This window comes from Sus scrofa, chromosome 1 (genome assembly GCF_000003025.6).
Source record: "Sus scrofa isolate TJ Tabasco breed Duroc chromosome 1, Sscrofa11.1, whole genome shotgun sequence".
Taxonomy (NCBI): domain Eukaryota; kingdom Metazoa; phylum Chordata; class Mammalia; order Artiodactyla; family Suidae; genus Sus; species Sus scrofa.
The window spans coordinates 13,650,698-13,670,882 of record NC_010443.5 but is presented as its reverse complement, the minus strand read 5'-3'; the positions used below and the strand labels follow the sequence as shown (position 1 = coordinate 13,670,882).

At 37.3% G+C, this 20,185-nt stretch overlaps 1 protein-coding gene across 1 annotated transcript; it reads left to right on the top strand.

The window, feature by feature from the left end:
- On the top strand, positions 3,673-19,486 carry MYCT1 (MYC target 1). Its single transcript, XM_021086679.1, has 2 exons — positions 3,673-3,873; positions 17,052-19,486. Exons 1-2 carry the CDS (start codon positions 3,690-3,692, stop codon positions 17,561-17,563), a joined length of 696 nt encoding a protein of 231 aa, XP_020942338.1. The 5' UTR covers positions 3,673-3,689; the 3' UTR covers positions 17,564-19,486.

Below are 20,185 nucleotides of genomic sequence, written 5' to 3'. Positions count from 1 at the left end.
AGATTTTGACATCAAATTTTCTCTCTAGAATAACATTTATTCTTTCTGACCTTAATTCTTTGGTAATCCTTAGGATAATAAAATAACTCAATTTTTGTTTTCCTGAAAATGTCTATATTTTACTTTTATCTTTGAAAAATATTCCCTGTATACTCAGTGGCCCAGGTAGACATGTTATTTTTTTCCTCTCCGAAGGTTGAAGACATTATTCCATAGTCGCTGGCCTCCACTGGGATGTCCAAAATACTTTTGAAATAGAATTAGATTCATTAAACTATAACTTGCTGTTGTAATAAATAGTAAATTTAACTAATTTACTGTTCAAGTCACCTGCTGTTGCTGATCAAGCTCATGTTAGTTGTTTTTGTAAATTGCATTCCCTCCAAGCTTCATGGAGCTTAGACCATATATCACAAGATTCCTTTAACCATCCCCTCGATGGAAAACAACTCTGATGTACGGGTCACAACAGTCATTTGCTGGTTTTTCAGCAACTTGGAACTAGTTCCCGCCCAGTCAAACTGGTCTAGACCACTGATGATTCAACTGGACTTGCATGAATGTCTAATGGATGAGCTTTCCATGTCAGAGGGACAAAAACTCCACCCTCAGATCCCGCTGGTGCTGCCGTTTTATGAACATGCATCTTATGAAGAAGCATGTGACTTAGATATGCTTGTTCAGTGGCAATGACCTCACTCTTTCCTGCCTCCAATCACCTTTCCCCGCATCTCTGACCACTGTTACCCTTCACTCATCAATATACTCAGCTCTCACCCTCAGGGAGGTGGAGTTGAGATTTATTCTCCCATATATTTTTCTCTGCTGCAAATCTCAGCATTTGGCTCACTACATCTCAAGTAAACAAACTCGGCTCGGTAACACTTTCATCGTCAGATCCCTTGGAATTACTTCATTCCCTTACTTAACAAATATTTGTTATGAGCCTGTAGTGTTATTATTAATAAAGCAGCAAGTGTTACTAAGAGCACTGTATCTTAAGAGCCACAGGATTTACAGATGTGAACAAAATCAATAAAGTTCCTGTCCTCATGGAACTTAACTTCTGGTGGAAGAGACCAAAAACAACCAGAAAAGCAAAAGCATGTGTGGCATATTATCAAGGAATGGTAAGTGCTCTGGAGAAATAACACAGAGTCAGGGGAGAGAGCGGTTCAACTGGAGACACTTTAGACTAGGTGGGCAGGGATAGTCCCACCAGGAGGCAGAGGCTCGAATCAAGGCAGTGAGGGAGCCCTGTGACTATCTCTAAGAGGAAAGAACAAACCTCAAATTTTAAATTTTTTTTTAAATTTTTCTGTCCACACACACAGCATATGAAAGTTTTCAGGCCAGGGATCTAATCAACCTATGCTGCAGGTGCAACAACTGCCAGATCCTTTAACCCACTGCGCTGGGCCAGGGATCGAACCTGTGTCTCTGCAGCTACCCAAGCTGCTGCAGTCGGAGTCTTAACCCGTGGTGCCACAATGGGAACTCCCCGAGTGTATTTTATGACTAGTGGAGAATCCAGATCTAAAATCCTAACTTGCGGAATAATTGACAGCAGAACAGACCTAACGTTTTTGTAAAGATAAAACCAACTTCCTGTTTTGGCATTACAAGTCATGGGGCTCAAAAATCGCAGAGACAGAGTTGCTCGCTTCTGTGGAGCTCTGCCAGGAAAAATACGAATCCTTTACATGCACAGATAAGAATGTATGCTACCAACAAGCAGTGCACAGAAAAGAAAAAATATCCCTGTGTCGCAAAGCGATAGAAAACAAATTATCTTCAGGGTTTTGCCTGGGTTCTGAACATCTGCAAAAGTAAAAACTGGAGAAAATCTAGACGCTTACACATGAAACAATGAAAGGAAGTCTCAGCCTATATCCTAGTCCCGAGATAGCCTGAGCTTTGCTTTTTTTTTTTTTGCACAGAAGGCATTTCGAACAAACCAGACTCACCCCCTCCACTCACCTGGCTTGTTGTTTTAGGTCAAATGAACTCTATGTACCATTATAAAAATGTATCCATTTTTGAAATTAGTATTTCTTGAACCAGGTAGCCTAAAATACAAAATATATACTTAAAAATATTTTTAATAATTGAATTCCACTCTGTTTCTGTAAGAATTTAGAAGTGTTACAACATACTTTACTCTAGATTATGTTTTTGCAGAAAATAAGATGGTCTTTCAATTTTCCATTCTTATAAATTTTGTCAAAAATACCGAAAAGTAAATATAACGATTAAAATATGAGCCCTTTGTTTTTCTTAAGCACGGAGATGAGTATGTTATTTACTCGATTACATGGAAATAGGTCTTAGCAAGAATATTACAGAGATAAGCTTTCATACTTGCTCAGCAAAGTCTCTAGAATTTTCTGTAACATTCATTCTTCTTTTCTAGACATCTGTATTTTAATTTTCCATGCTTTTTCAGTGAATGTAAGTATATCAAAATTGAAAAAATGAATAGAAACGACCTAATTTTTCGAGCATTAGGACTGCAAAAATTTATGGGTGGGAAACTTTAGGCTCATGTTTTGAAGATTTTGCTAGAGCAAAGACTGCTGCTTCACACTAAATCGTCCTGTGATGGTAGTGAATGCACGTTGCAGACGAGTTAACGCTAGAGTTAGAGACTGAGGAAACCGGATTCTTGGGTGCAGTTTAGTGCATGTATTAAGTCTGGTTTGGCATTGTCACGCCCACTTCCAATGGCTTCCCAGGGCTCAGAGGATCCAGTCTTATTATCCTGAGCTCATAAGTCATGCGGACAAAGAGTCCTGAAATTTTAGCTAGCCTCCATTTCCCGAAAATTCTCCTGTAATTCTTTCCCACAGCCCACTTTCCCCTCACACCCAGAAGAGCCACAGTGTGAATTGTAGTGATTCTGCTCCTTTGTTTGCGTGGTCCTTTCTAGCTTATTACTCTTTCTCCACTTGTAAACTTACTTTCACACTCTCCTATACATCACCAAAAGCATCACTTCTTTTCCATGAATAAAAAATGACTGTGATCATTGCATTCTTTGCTATAGTGCTTAACCTTCTGTCCTAATTGAATGTTTGCATGTATGCTTCCCCAGGTGGTTTTGCATGGGACCCTCCAGTGTAGAAGCAGTTTTTTCCTATATTTACATACATCTTTTAACAAAAATTCCATATAAATTACGTGTTAGATAAATATTTGAGAAATAAAGAAATAACTTTTCAAAATTAATATGCCAAATAGAACCAGAGACGTTAGAGTATTAATAAGTAACTGAGATTTATAAAGAACAGATGTTAGATAAAATTAATTGTCCTGGAAGAGAATTTGGATTTCTGAGGAATTTTTAACTCCTCTCTTACTACATAAATATTGTTTTCAAACATTGCAAAGTAGCCTATTTCCTGTCCTACATAAATTTAGCCCAAAGTATTGTAGCTGAGTTTGGAATTTTCCTCTGCATGTCGGTAGGAGATGAGGAGAGAACAAGACAAGGAGCCTCTTGTCCCCAACACAGTTTGGAGGTGGCGAAAGGAGGGTACTTAGCAGTTTAGCTGAGGAAATGACGAGAAGGAAATTGTTTTGTGTCTCAGGAACCATGTGGAATTCCAAGATAAGAAAAACAGTTGCTAATTTGAGTATAAAAGCAGGAAACATGATCCACTTACTTCCTTTTATGCAAACACAAGTATATGAGGGGTAGTGTGAAAATTATTTTTCTCTTGCTGAACCACAAAGACGTAGAATCAAAGAGCTTCTTTTGGACATACGGACTTTCCTTTCTTTCTTCTTTTCTTCTCTCTCTTCTCTTCCTTGTGGATATTATGGCTAATAACACAACAAGTTTAGGGAGTCCATGGCCAGAAAACTTTTGGGGTAAGATTTTCTTTAACTGTTTTAATTTTAAATGAGCATGCGGAGAAATGTTAAAACATTGGAAGTCTCTAAGGCATTGTGTTTACTGTAAATTGATTACCTAAAGTTTTCATAGATTTATTACCGAAAAGTTGTTCATATACAAAGCCTTGTAAAGTGTGCTGCTAGGAAGTCATTCAAGAAGAATCTGGGCAATAAGTATAGATTTGGGATGTTACAAATGAGGAGAATAAAAATGAGAGAAAGAAAGGGGGAAGTCATTGCTGTTTGGAACATGACGATGTGGATTTTGTTGGAAAATTAAGTTTTATTTGTCTTAAGGTTATATAATGTATATCTTCTTTAATGAAAATAAGAATTTCTATAGAGATTATTTTAACTTACATTGTCGATGTTATACCCTTTAATTTCCAAAGTGATTCTAAAGAACAAATCTGTAACTGAAGGAGAGTGATGACATAGAGAAATTAAGAAATCATATTATAAAATTAGATGAAAAACCATAGATAATGTTAAGTGGAAATAACATTACAGAGAAAGCTTATGATGGAGGGGAAAAAAAAAAAGGAAAAATACAAAAGTACTTTTTGGCTGCATTCAGACACAGCTGCTAGCCAAACATGAGCAGCAGGATGGAGCTGGGGTTAAAAGTACCAGGCTTTCAAAGCTAGAAGTACAGCAAACCAGGGCTGAGACATAAAATGGACATGGATGCTTGGGTTCAGAGACATTTTAAAAATAAATGGGGCAAGTTGAGTTAAATCCAGAAAAAAAAAAATTAAGCAGAAAATGAAGTTTATGAAGAGATGGATAACCCTGTTTCTTGGTCCAGAACAAGTTTTTAATCTTCTCAGAGAACTACTGGGGAGATTCTATTGTGATTTCAAGGGATATTTTGGAAACCATCAGGTGAAAAGTGAGCAGCATGCTGCTTGCCCCAACACTTACTTACCTGGCTGCCCACCATCACGAAAATTTGCATGGAGGGAATTAACCTATTCTTTTTTTAGCATAAACTATTTATGCTTACTTCAAGCCTGAAAATGAGGGATATGAGTAAATATTCTAATATAAAGATTAAAAAATTGAGAGAAAGAAATTGAATTCAGCTTGCTTATTGTAAAGAATGGTTTTGGTAATAAGTTATTCTACAGAGACACCAATAGACAATGCATCTTTGAATTGTGCGGGTTTTAATTATAATGTTTCTTACAATATAGTTTGCTCTCCTCCCTTGAAGAGAAAGCGAAATGTGCTAAATACATGCTGAAAAATAACTAGAGTATGTTTATACTATATTCATCATTGCAAAAATAAGTTAACTATATAAATTATTGAAAAGGAGAGTAATTCTTACTGCAAACAATAATCTGTAAAAGCCAAATTTATCTTTTTCAGACTACTCAAATTTAATTTTCAGGTTTACTTAATGATTTAATGAAAAAAATCATTATCCACTGATTAAAACTGGATAATGATCATAAAATAAACCCAAGTTAATAACAGAATATTTAATTGGAGTCCATTTACCAATCCTGAAATTTTTTAAAATATAGAAATCTGTATTTAAGAAGGACTTTGAATTCCTGTTCCAAACATAGTTCCCAGTGTTTCTTTATCTTACTGTGTGAATACAAAGGAAAATAGACGGAAATAATGAAAACCAGGTAGGGGAGTGTTACCTTGATAAGCATTAACAAAGCCAAAGAAATACGTTGAACAGATATAATGTTACAATATTTGATAACGTGGACAAAATATGTAAAAGATCACATTATTTCTCCTGGGGTTAAAAAAGACTAGGTGTAAAATGCAAAGATGTGAATGTGAATATATGAAATGTAAAAAGTTCCTAAATAGAAACGTTGATCTTTTAAACTTTTTTTTTCCTTTTTGTAACCGCATTGATATCTTGATCATTGTCTCCACAAAAATATTATTTGACAATCTTGTCAAGTGCAGTGTAATGCCTTGTCTATTGCTTCCAAAATCAATTGTTTGCTTGGCATTTTGAATTCACAGAATAGAGAAAGAAGAGTTTGGAAAAGTAAAAGTTGGGCATTGAACCATGTAAATTTCCTAGGCTTATACTTGGGCTGCCGAAAACATTCAGCTTTAATGCATGCTGAAAAACAGGGTAATGATGCCAGGCTATTATCAATACTGAAAGTGTTCATTTCCCTGGTCATCACCCACTAACACTTCCTAAATGTTGTGCAAACATCACAGTAATTAGGGTAAGGGTGGGCAGTGAAATTGGCCCGAGAGTGCCAGCACAGCTAAAGACCACCTTGCCTTTCTCACTGTTGCTTTCTGTAATGCGTTTTTCTCCCCTAAAACATCCCCTGTGAATGCAACAGGAAACATAACCTGTGGAAGTTTGCAGCCCTCTGCTTTAATGAGATAGCAGACAACTGTCATTAAATTTGGTGACTCTCTTGGCATGCAAAGTCCTAAAGAAGACAACTTGGTTATACTTCTTGCCTTAGCATGTGATTTTTTCTCTTTTGGCTAGCACTGGGAAAAATTGGAAAAGTTATTGGTTTAGGAACTTGCATTCTTTCACCTCAATTAATCATCTCCCAAATTGTGATGTCTGTCCTCAAGAAGATTATCCTCTTGAGGAGATTATGGATCCATGCATATGCAAATATGTGCCTGTATTAATATGAAATAATACGTGATAATATGTAGTGAAAAGGCAATGGCTGTTATGAGTTAGAAAAACAAATATGGCAGAAATGATCCCTAAATTATTCTTAGAAAAAAATGAGACTATACCTGTCCCCATTAATAAGACAAGGTTCAAATAGGGAGATAATTCTAGGAAGAACATTTTATTCATTTTTTCATACATTAATGTGTTAACTCATTCATTCATCCATTTTTCTATCTAGTACATTCGTTTACTCAGAAGCATTGACTGACCACTCCTTAAATATCAGACAATGTTCGCTAGGTGTTAGGGAGGTAAATAAGGCGTAATGGGAGAATTTTAAAAAGTTCAGGGGAAACGTTATGAACAAAGATGCAGAAGTCAAAACACACAAGCTATATTTGTGGAAAGATGCATGACCAGGCAGATTTGTGTAGTTTTTCAATGTCACCGTAAAAGTTTGACCTGATTTAACATAATTATCTTCAATTTAGTTACTTCAAGTCTCCCCACTTGCCTCTTCCTTAGGACTTTTCTCTAAATGTGGAAAGAAGGGGCAGGGGGGGCGATACACTATCAAGGGTATTGGAAGGAGAGGGCTATTGGTCTTTGATCCAGTCCTGATCTCTGCTGACTCTACTGATGTGCATTTCTTCCCTCTTTAGGGGCATTGCCCTTTCTTCTTGCCTCCACTGCCAAGGGCTCTTATCATAAAATCTGACTCATATGGTCTGTGCAGCATAGACTAATGGCATGATTTTTCCTTTCTTTAGGTCCTTTCCGGTCTACTGGCCCTCATTCAGGCACAGAACAATACTGAATGCTCTTCCATGACCTTGTAGCTGTGGGAGCCTCTCGAGTTTGGGTTGTATATTAGGGGCCCTAGACCTGGATACACTAATGTCCACATCTCTCAGTCCTACTCTGCTTTTCAAGGACCCAGAGGGGCTTGTCATCTTTCCCATCTTGATCCCAGGAAGCTGGGAATGGATACCAATTTCCCTGGGATTCCCTAAATAATCTGTAGCTCCTTATAGGCAAAGATGGATTCTCCAGAACCCTTATTGGTCACATACTTTATAGCCCTTCTTCTCTCTCCAAAGCTTCTCTGTACATGTTTTTGAAAATTCACTTGTTATGGATTGAATATTTATGCCCCCATCCCCCATGTTCATATGTTGAAGCCTTAACCCCAATGCAATATTATTTGGAAAGAGGCCCTTTGAGGGATTTGGGTTAAATTAGAGGCTGGAGCTCCCATGTTGGGAACTCCCAAGAAACTGACTCTTAAAAAACTTCCTACTAAAAATATTCTTTTTTTAATATTATCCTCCATGATGTTTTAACCCAAGAGATTAGATATAGCATCCTGTTCCTTTGGAACATAACTGAACTTACCTTCTAGTCTAACGATACTATTGAATAATTACATTCAGAGTATGACTTATGCCTTATGCCTCTGGTCAAATCTCCTTCCATACCTCCCAGATTTTTCCTCATTTTCCCAAAACTAGTAAGCCTAGTTTCCAGTAATCTAGAAAGAAAAAAGAAAATTAAGAGGGGCAGGCAGGAGAGGTGGGATGGGAAGAATGTAGATAGGGTGGCCAAGGTAGTCTTCAATGAGAAGGTGGCATCTGAGCAAAGACCTGAAGCTAAACTTGCAGACGCCTGAGGAGAGTTTCAGGAATAGGTTACAGTCAGCACAGGGCCCTAAGACAGGAGCACATCTGATGTGTTCAAGAATGGCAGAGAAGGCATTGTGGATGGAGACAAAGGAGCCAGAGGAAGAGGAGAAGTGAGCACGACTTATCTGGAGCTGGAACTTTCAGACCATTTGGGGGAGTTATCACTGAGTCTGGAAGAAAAGGAGGTTTAGACTAGTAGAATGACATGATTTGACTAACACTTTCAAATGGTCATTCCGGCTACTGTATTGAGAATTGAGTGTAGTGGGGGAGGGGAGCGAGGAGAGAAGCAAGAACCAGATAGAAGGCCATAGACGTGGTCCAGATCCCAGATGATGGTAACTCGGATCAGGAAGGTGGCAGAGTAGATAATGAGAAGTTGAATTCTGGGCATATTCTGAAAACAGCCCAAGAGCATTTTCTGGGACATTAGATACGTGTAGAAAATAGTCTTTGCTTAAATTATTGTAATTAATCTAGTTTTCTGAACTTCAAATATTGTTCTTCCTAAAAACGTTTGTTGCAAGATCCCTCGTGGTCTGACCATCCTCCTATATACTCTGAGGTCTCACGAACAGCATAGCCTACCTCAGTCGTAGCGAACCTTAATGATTTTTATAATTGCAGGGGTTTTGTGACTTGATCAGTGCTCTGTTGTTAAAGATACAAATCACTTTTCAGATATCAGAACATTCAACTCAAAGCCACTAGATGGTGACCTCTGCTAAATTTTAATAAAAAGGCCAGTATTTTAGGTATGATTAGATTTAGTGAAACTAAGGTTCAATAGTAGAATCAGAATTGGAAGGCACTACAGTGGTCGTTATTAGGCCAGGAATGGTCAAATGACTCAGGAAAGTTATATAAACATTAGTAATGATAGCACTTGTTCATTGAGGGCTTATGGGCCAGCCCCTTGCTAGTTGTGTAGACACAGGTTACAGAATAGAATAACAACACTCAATTTATATGCCATGCCTTACTAATGTTAGAGTTTGTTCCTTTTGCCTTTGAAGGGAGTTCTACATTTTTAAAAGCAACCATTCGATCTCTTTAGTTGCATTGTATCATAATTACATGAAGTAAAATAATGGCTCATTTCCTCCCCTAAGAGGGTTGAGATAGAAGAGGGCAACCTGTCCTCAAACAAAAAAAGGGCATATGTGTGCCAATGCATTTTTCAGGCACATTTTCTTTTACAGTAGTTTTTTTTTTTTTAAAAAAGGCTCCCAAAATTTATTGTCAAAAGTCTGCCAAAATGGAATAAAATGTATGAAAATGTAAAGCTGTAGAGCCAATACACATTATTTTCATTATATGTTTTCTGGATTCAGCAATTTGGCTCAGAGAAATCATCAACGCTAGTTAAGTAGAAAGAAGCCCTGCAGAGCCACTCAGAAACAGGCTATACCATAATTATGACTCCACATGTCTTTCTTATTGCCCTTTTGCATTTCTATACTTATTTTTTGCAGCTTGGATTTAAGGGAGTTTAACAAGATAGGTAAGATTTTTAGCATACATTTCTACAAGCCTTAGAGAGTCTTAAGTCATTATCATTTATAACTATTAAAAAAAGCTGCAAGCATATCAAGGGCATAAGAATTAGTGTAAGATTTCTAAGTTAGGTATTTGACTGACAATATGGGTTAGGAAGTCATTTTCATGGTATTTGCATTCAGCCAAACAATAAAAATTGGCAAATCTATATCACAAGTAGTGGGATACATTTTTTTATGTCATTTGATAACTTCTGTAGCTCTGTCTTGTCCTACTTTATATTCATTCAAAATTTAAATAGTTTATTGTCAATGTATATATACTGTTCTCACGATTCTCATGTACATTTAAAATGTATTACTTATCCTTTGATCAGATTTCTATATGATTTTATCATCCTCTATTTATGATGGTAATATGATGTTTTGAGTCATAATTATCATACCATTTTCCCCAATCTGGGGCACTGAAAATAGGTCTACATGGTCAAACAGAGATCTTATTAAGCCATAGAGAACACGTATTTAAAAATAGACTTACTGTCAAATCACTCTCCTGGAAATATTGTTGTAGTGTAGTGCTACCAAAAATAATCTTTTTACTCACAAAACTGAATTTGTCATTTAAGATTTTGGTGGTTGAATATATTCTTGAACATCTTGTTTACTGGAGTTTAGATATTACCCTTGTTTTCTTATACCAGAACAATAATCTATTTTGGAAATCCAACAGTCATCTGACATAGTAATGTATTTCTTATTCCATATTTTTGGGGTATCTTGGCTAATTTTCTCAATGACTTCAATAGACAAGACATTATTTCCCCTTAATTCTGCATTTTAAGAGTTTCTAATTTTTTTCCTTGAAATGAACTTTATGTCCCTTTTCACTACAGATTAACCTCTTGGCACATTTTATTTGTCAGAAGAGACTGGAGTGGAGAGGTCAGGGGGTCTGGCCTTGTATAGGAACTCCTGTAAGTTTTAAATGCTTTCATAGGGGTACCTGAATCTATTTTAAGATTCTAGTTTTTAATCTCCATATAGTTGAAATAAAGTAAATATGTCTCTTGAATTTCATCTATTATACCTGCTTATATCCTGAGATATTAGGATGCCTCAAGCACACCTTCGTGGTCGCACAGGTTTATACACAAAAGTGAGGGATGTGCTTTGCAAACTTGAGTATTTGTCTTCTCACTTTCTGTCATAAGGGAGTGAAATTCATAGTCCTCTGACCAGTGCTACTTGTCAATACTCAATTTTAAAATAAATCAAGTGTTAGTTCTATGAAACTTTAGACCGTTCAATATCAATTAAATTAGGAGTTTGAGCTGAAGCATTTTTAAGAGTCTGATTTAGTTGAAATCTTAAATTCCTGATTCCATATCTGAAGTTGTTGATATTTAAAATTCTCCATTCTCTATTTTTTTAAATTGCTCAATTAATTTTATTCATTTACAGTTGTACAATGATCACCACAACCCAATTTTATAGCATTTTCTTCCCAAACCCTCAGCCCATCCCCCACCCCACCCCCACCTGTCTCATTTGGAAACCATACATTTTTCAAAGTCTGTGAGTCAGTATTTGTTCTGCAAAGAAGTTCACTGTGTCCGTTTTTTAGATTCCACATGTAAGTGAGAGCTTTTGATGTGGGCATCTCACCATCTGACTGAGTTCACTTAGCATGATAATTTCTAGGTCTATCCATGTTGCTGCAAATGCGTGATTTCTTTCCTTTTACAGTGGAGGCGACTGATCCAGGGAAATAAAACTGTAGAATACATAAATACCACTTTACTCATTTTTCCCAAGTGTTTCTGTTCATAACAGGCTACCAAATCTGGTATTAAACCAGTAAAATTATATTTTTTACACCACGTCAAAGAAATAAAGCATTTCCCTAATTGGGATTGTTTGACACAAGTGATATAATACACTTAAAATAGTGCCGAGGCCTGTAAACTAAATTAATTGAATTAGAAATGTTTCTCACTCTTTATCAAAAGAATGAAATAAAAATAGGAGCACATTTTGAAATCTATCCTCCTCCAAACATCAAAATTTTCTTATTCACAGTATTAGTGAAAACTTTCTAGCTTGGAATAATAGGAGAGCAAATTTAGAAGGAGCTTACAGTTCAACTAGGTCTATCTTCCTACTCAAAAACAACATCTTTCGTTCAGCTATTCTAAACAGGATGACAAAATTGCTGAGGGAGTTTATTAATATTCTTTAATTAAAGAATCACAGTGATTAACTCATGGATTCTCTGGAGTATAAACTACCCAGCGAAGAAATTCTCCCCGGGACAGCTGACCACTTAATAATGTACAACAATGAATTATTCAAATTATATGCAATGTGTCTCACAAAAAACAAAATTTCCAAAACTCACCCAAATAAGGTAAAATTCAGTATCTTTCTTAACCAAAGGACTAAATTTAGTAAAATGACTGGACTCACATACTTATTTGGAAAGAAGACAAAGGTCTTGGTTTTATGAAGTAGTTGAGTAGTTCCTGACTTTTGTTTAGTTCTTTTCTAAGAGCAATTAAAACATTTTTAAAGCGAAATCCAGAATTGAGGTAGCCATTATAAGCACCGCAAAACTTAGAGGAAATTTAGTGGTAATGATTACAATACAAATTAGAATTTGGTCTAGCCAATCAATTCTCTGATAAACTATTACTGCATAAAAGGGCAAGGCAAGTACCATGATGTAAGCAAATACTAAAAATTCTAAAACTTAAATTCGATCTGATTATTAACTTACTGCTAGAAAACAACAATCATTTAGCTCTAAGACTCCGTTTATCACCACTCCCCCCTCAATGTCTTTATTTCTAGAACATTAGACGGTATGCTATTAGGAAATAATGCTTACGTTCTTTTCTTTTTTTCTTTTTTCTGTCTTTTTTAGGGCTGCACCTGAGGCCTTTGGAGGTTCCCAGGCTAGGGGTCGAATCGGAGCTGTGAGCTGCCAGCCTACACCACAGCTGCACCAGATCCTTAACCCACTGATCGAGGCCAGGGATGGAACCTGCATCCTCATGGATGCTAGTTAGATTCATTTCCGCTGAGCCACGACGGGAACTCCAGTGTTTACATTCTTTTGATGTTGAGTCTCTCCTGACCAGATTATTTCTCTCCTATTCTTACTATGACTTCCTCGATTAAGCCATTATTATCACATGTTTGAATCACTGTTTCACTGTCCTCCAGCTCTGTGCTTTCAATCCACCGCAGATATTGCAACCAGCTCCATCTCCAGTCTTCCTGATGGTACCTTTGCTCAAGCCTCTTTGCCCGAAGCAGAGAGGAAATCCTGGCCTTACATCATCTGACCCCTCGCTCTGGTTCAGTACTGCTAATCTTTCTTGTCTCCTCTGAGCAGCCTAATCAGCCCTTTTTTTGCTTCCTTGGTGTTTACTTCTGCCACCGGCTAAATTCTGGTTTTCCTGGACGTCTATTCTTCCTCTCTCTCTTCTTAAATAGTAGCTTTATTGAGATATAATTTGCATGGCATAAAGTTCAATCTTTTATTTAATTTTTTTCTTTTTTTTTGGTTTTTAGGGCCACACCCACGGCATGTGGAGGTTCCCAGGCTAGGGGTCAAATTGGAACTATGGCTGTCGGCCTCCACCGCAGTCAGAGCAACACGGGATCTGAGCGGCACAGGATCTGCGACCTACACCACAGCTCACATCAATGCCGGATCCTTAACCCACTGAGTGAGGCCAGGGATCAAACCCGTTTCCTCATGGATACTAGTCAGATTTGTTTCCCCTGAGCCAAGACGGGAACTCCTGGAAGTCTATTTTCATCTCAATTCTATAAACACATCCTTTGCTTTTAGCCAAGTGCTTTCTGTGGATGGTTGAACTCTCTGGTAGCATGAATATTCCCAATTTTGCTACTCTTTAAGCTCTATATTTATTTAACTCTGAACTCCAAATAAATATTCCCAGGGATGCTCAAATTCAACGCCTTCCTCCTATCAGCTTCAGTCCCAGACCCACAGTCTCATATTTCCTCCGTTCGGATGAATGATACCACCTGTCCACCCCCACCTGCCCATGCTGGACCCTGGGAGTCACTCTAGATTCAACCTTTCCTCAGTGTAGCAAGTGTGGTGTTTTTACTAGTTGACTGTGTGTGTGTGTGTGTGTGTGTGTGTGTGTGTGTGTGGTTGGGTTGGTTTTTACCAGTTGACTTTTCTTTTGGTTGGTTTTTATTGGTTGACTTCTCTTTTGGTTGGTTTTTATTGGTTGACTTCTCTTTTGGTCAGTTTTTACTGGTTGACTTTTATTGAGGATGGAGGTGGAGAGTGATATATGTCCTTTGTTTTAAATTTTCCTTTGTTTTGAAGGATCCTAAAGTTTCATCTCAATCTTGCCTCTTTTCTCCTTTTGTCATTTCCAAAAAGTAACTGCCTTTCTTCTTCTTTTTTTCAAAGAGCTTTCTTGAGATACATTTCACTGACCATATAATTCACCTACTTAAAGTGTACATTTCAATGGTTTTGTTATAATCACAGAACCGTGTGGCTATAATCACAATCTGATTTAAGAACATTTTTGTCCTTTAAAAAGAAGTCCTGTCCCTGTTGGGGGTCCTTCCCATTCCTTTCCACCACACCCCCTTGCCCTATATAATCACTAATCTTCTTTCTATCTATATAGTTTGTGTGTTCAGGACATTTCATGTAAATAGAATCATGAAATACGTGATCTCTTGTGATTGGATTCTTAACCTTCTTCCTCCCACAAAGGAGGTGTCTCCAAGACTGCCTCTTCCCATTCCTTTTTTTTTTTTTTTTTGTCTTTTTGCCTTTTCTAGGGCCACACCTATGGCATGTAGAGGTTCTCAGGCTAGGGTCTAATCGGAGCTGTAGCTGCCACTTACATCACAGCTCACAGCAACGCTGGATCCTTAACCCACTGAGCAAGGCCAGGGATTGTACCTGCAACCTCATGATTCCTAGTCAGATTCATTAGCCACTGCGCCACGATGGGAACTCCTGCCTCTTCCCATTCCTATATATGCTTGTGTGAGTCCCTTCCCCTTGGACCAGAACACCTTTCATTATTTTCACAGTATTTCCAGAATTTCCTGTCTTCTCCATGTTAGCTTGTGGTAGAAGCATGAGAGATAATTCACTGTTTTCTATTTCCCATTGTTATTTTTCAGGAACTCGAAGTTTGGAATTTTATCTTCTAATCATACTGAAGGCATGGTTTTGTATATTTTTCTTTGGTCACCTTGTTCGCAGTTGTTTTTTGGAGGAAATCTTGGAAAATTCTGATTTACACAGCTTCATTGCCTTGGCAGCCCAGAATTCCTATAATTTCTTCTTTGAGTTCTAAATATTGGGGGCACTGACAGATACAAGTTAATTTGGAATTTTACTTTATTACCAATAAAGTTAATTTTAGGTTCTGACTGTATTTATTGCTTTTTCCAGATAAAGCCTAATTCTATGAAATCCCAGTCTCAAGAGATTTCTCTTTAAGGCTATGACTCAATATTATTTTGATGAGACACATTTTGGAAGAACAATACTGGGTCTAGGAGATCTGCCATAAATCATCTTGTATTTCAGAAGTCATCTCCTATTATACAGAATTTATTGCTTAGATTTGACATAAGCAGTTGGTTTAGAGGATTTCGATATAGGCTTTTGTGAAGATAATAGTGAAAACAGGATATAACAAATATAGACTTTCCACAGGAGATAAATGTGACACTCTAAGGTAGAAGGGCACTAAAATATATTCTAAAATTAAGGAGCCATTATTATTATCTTTGTATTTATAAGTATCAGTTTGTTTTGTTATTTCTGCATTATAGATTTTATATGTACTATCATAGATTACAACAATGAACTGGAAAGAACTTCGGCAATGATAAACTCTAACTCCTTCCTTTGAAGAAAGTAATAAAACGAGTGAATCTAAACAAATTTTATAAAAACCACATAGTATGTTACAAATAGAGCTGAGTTTGGAATCATGAACCAGGTAGCTTTTGCTCTGTAACAATCTACCCCAAAACGTAATGGCTCAACCATTTACTTATCTCACAGTTTTGTGGATTGGCAATTTGGGCTGGGATTATCTTGATGGATTTTCTGCTTTTCTTCTTTCCTGGACCACACTCCATTGGTCCAGGATATACAGGCCCTGGATGTCCAGGATATACAGAATACAGAACCCATTGTATTTAAAATTCAAAGCATATTGAATTTTCCAAACAGAAATTTGAAACTTGTATCCAGGTATTAGGAAAAATAGGTTGAAATAAAATTTGGGAGAAAATGAGAGGCTTTGGGATAGTAGGAGAATCAATGTAGCTGTGGGTTAGATCACAGAAGACATGGTGAGGAAATGTGGTGGTGAGAAGGCCGGAGGGGTCTTCTAATATCCAGCATGTCTTCCCATTCAGTGCCGGGGCTCTGCTAACCAGTTTTATTGAAGAATATGTTTTTAGTTCATAAGAAGAAGCACTAAGGTAGAATTTCCATTTGGGAAAGGCATTTTTTTTTCCTCTTTAAAACAGGAAATCTGAGCAAATACAAGTGCTGTGAATTGGAGGATACCGTCATATAGCAAAAATTCTATGGAGATTCAGGAGACAGGAATTTCATGATCACAACAAGGACACGATAATAGCTTGGGGGACCAGTAAAGAGCCCAGGAGTCTGCAGAGGTCATGTCATCAGTGAGTCAAAGATATAGGTACAGGTGATGGTGTAGGAGTGACGGAAACATGACATAAATCAGTCAGCCCCCCCAGATGATTGGAGCCCAGCACTTCCTATCTGAGAGTGAGAACAGGAAGTGAGGCATCACGCAGCCTGCAGATGGGAGACCTTGGTGGGCTGATGAAAGCAGACAGAGGAAAAGACAAAGTCAATATGACCAGGCATTCCGTACCAATTTTCGGCACATCTGTTACTATCATAACTCCAAAGGAAATAATCTTTGGCCTATACTTACAACCCTATAAAAACTTATGAGCTAAAGAATAGCCTTTTTTGCCAAAAAAAAGACTTTTTATTACTTATTTCTTTAAAATAATAAAATAGCATAAGCAATGTATGCTACAGCTAAAAAATTGTGATTTTGTATCCTTTATTCCTTTGCTTTCATCAATGGAAGCATGTCTGCTTCATTTATTCATTTCCGCCACCTAGCACCATCTTCTACTTCCCTAATCCAAAGTCTGTTTAAGTTAGTGATGCATTCCATAGTAATCATGTTTATTTTGCCTGTGTATTTAGAGGAACACCTATTTACAAATCAAGATACCTATTTGTTTTCTTTGTTTCAGAGGATCTTATAATGTCCTTCACAGTGTCCATGGCAATTGCACTTGTGATTGGAGGATTTATTTGGGCTTTGTTTGTTTGTCTGTCTCGAAGAAGAGCCAGTGCCCCCATCTCACAGTGGAGTTCAAGCCGGCGATCTAGATCTTCCTACTCCCATGGCCTCAACAGAACTGGATTTTACCGCCACAGCGGCTGTGAACGTCGAAGCAACCTCAGCCTGGCCAGCCTCACTTTCCAGCGCCAAGCATCCATGGAACAAGCAAATTCCTTTCCCAGAAAATCAAGCTTCAGGGGGTCAACGTTCCATCCCTTCCTGCAAAGTCCACCCCTTCCCGTGGAAACTGAGAGTCAGCTGGTGACTCTTCCTTCTTCCAGTACCTCTGCCACCATCAACCCGTGCCACAGTCTAGGCCGTCCTGATTTCCACTGGTCCAATAATAGCCTTCGGATTGGTCTTTCAGCCCCACCCCCACCTGCCTATGAGTCAATCATAAAGGCATTCCCGGATTCCTGAGGAGTGTGCTTTCTTTTTTAATTTCTTTCTTTCTCTTGTCTTATTGAAAGAAAGCACAGAATTTTGAGGACACAGCCAAAGCGACTCATGAGTTTCCAAGCTGAAACGTGCACATGCAAGTTGGACATGACAATGTAAAATACGTTTTCTTTGAACACTTTTTTTTTCCTTTATCTCACAAAACAATAATATTTTACCAAATAGTTATATATTTATGTATTTTGTATTCAACATGAGGACTATTATAGATGGTGATTCTCAACTGAGAATCAGCTGGATACAGTATATATATTTTAGACTAAATAAAAACTGGATATTTGTGGTTTACAATCCTCATTCACTGTCCACTGTGACTCTACAGGAGGAAGAAATTACGGTGTTAACTTCTTAAATTTTTTTTTTTATCCTAAGGAATTTTAATTTTACTTTCTTTAGAAAGACAAGTAAATCATTGTACAGCCTTGGATTTTTAATGGATTATATGGACACAAAACTATAGAACACAGGAGTTTTTGTTTTTGATTTTTCTAATGGCTGCAACCTGTGGCATTTGGAAGTTCCTGGGTCAGGGACTAAATCCAAGCCACAGCTGTGGCAACACCAGATCGTTAACCCACTGTGCTGGGCTGGGGATGGAACCCACGCCTCTATAGCAACCCAGCCAGAGCCACTGTGGTAGGATTCTTAACCCACTGCATAGCAGCTGAAGCATCTCATAGGAGATTTTAAAGTTCCTTGCTTCCACTTTTTTATGAGAAGTGAGGGAATCTAGCAAGAGGGAAAGCGCATTGCCTAGGGCTCTTCTGTAACTTCATAAATAAGGAAGGGTCTGTGGGGAGAAAGTCTGTCACCCAAATGGATGTTACAACCATGAAGAGCTCTCCTTCATGAACTGACCCATTGGTCATCATCTTTGGCTCCTCTATGACTTTCAACCTCAGATTCTGGGAAGAGTCTTTGCATAGTGGTTAAACCTTGTCAAATGGTCCTTGATGCAGTTATTTAAGGAGTCCACCTTTATGGGTGGCCACTGCCTTAAAGGAAGGTCCATCTCCCCATGGGGATACCAGAGAGCATCAGTGGCCAGAGGTCCATGGCTGTCCTTTTTCATTTAAGGACATGACTTCACAGGATTATTACTCAAAACACCTGTGGTTCATTTCTGATATGGTGAATATTTAGCTTATGTTGCTATTTGTTTCTCTGAACACTGGGATATTCGGGGAGGAAAAATCTACTCTCATTTTAGTTTTTGCCATGCAGCAGTCTCAGCTAATAGTGTCTGAAAGTGGCTCGAGAATGTCATACTTTTTGCATAATAAGATATTCCAAATAGTATTTTCCTTCTTGTTTTATATAGCTTACATTTTCCATTGTTCCTCAAGGACAATTATTCTTAATGATGTCTACAGTAGATGTCTGTAGATAGATGCTCTCTAAGGCAATAGACCTGAGAAAAGAAGGAAAGATGAAGGAAAGAAAAGAAAAAAAAAGGCTCTTAGGATAACAAGTTGTTTGTATGTTGTTTTCGGACCTACTTAGCAGTTATCAAATAGCCATATAAGATTTCAAGAGACCATTATTTTAGGAATGAGGCTATCTTTTGCTTGTATGTTATCCCTAATGCTGAAATTGAGAAGTAAGAAAGGTGTATGGTTTTTATCTAGAGTTTATCTTGGAAGTAAACACTGTTTCATATTTCTCAAATGAAGAAAAGGACAGCAGAAATTCTCTGGTGTATTTAACCATCTAGCAGAATTGTCTTCTCATGTTATGAAACAATCAAAATTAGTATCTTGTAAATACTGTGCAATGTATGAAATGTGAACTGCGAGCAAAAACTGGAGAACATTTAAAGCTGTATTTGTTTTATTTGAAATATTTAGTGGATTACAAAATAAAATTAACTGATGTCAATTTTGATTCAGAGTTTATTGATTAAATAACCTGAGACTATTTCCTATCTACTTGGTATTTTAACTCAATCTAGACCATTCTCTATAAACTGTTCCAGAGACACAAATTTTATTTTATCTAATAAGGTATAACAGCAAAAGGGTAGCGGCACAAAGAGAGGAAACAGACTTTTCAATGAATTAATACAGATGTAAAATAACCAAGTTATTTGTTTAAAACATTCATTTAGATTCTTAACTCCCTAGATAAACAATTCCAGAATTATTTAACTTTTTAGAAAATAAATTTGTATGATGTATGATTGACATATAGCATTATGTTAGGTTAAGTGTACAAAACAAGGATTGGATATATGTATAAACTGTAAAACAATCACCACAGCTCAGTCTAGTTAATATCCATAACCACACATGTTACCTGTGATGAGAACTTCTAAGATCTACTCTCTTAGCAGCTTTTAAATATACGCTACAGAACTGTTAGCCCTGGTCGCCATGCTGTACATTATATCTTCTGGGCTTATTTATTTTACATCTGCAAGTTTATACCGTTTTGACCACTTTCTGACCATCCCTCACTTTCCCCCATCCCTTCAGGGAATCTATTCTATGATATTTGTAGAGAGTCCTATAGGTTCAATTGGAATTTTGCCTAATACATTCATGCCTTGAAGCAATTACAAAAAAAAAAAAAAAAAAAAAAAAA

Bases quoted from the DNA above. Each gene is read 5' to 3' on its own strand.
- MYCT1 (XM_021086679.1), top strand. From the start codon at position 3,690: ATGAGGGGTAGTGTGAAAATTATTTTTCTCTTGCTGAACCACAAAGAC. The intron at 3,874-17,051 runs GTAAGATTTTCT...TCTTTGTTTCAG, and splicing joins ATGGCCAGAAAACTTTTGGG to AGGATCTTATAATGTCCTTC.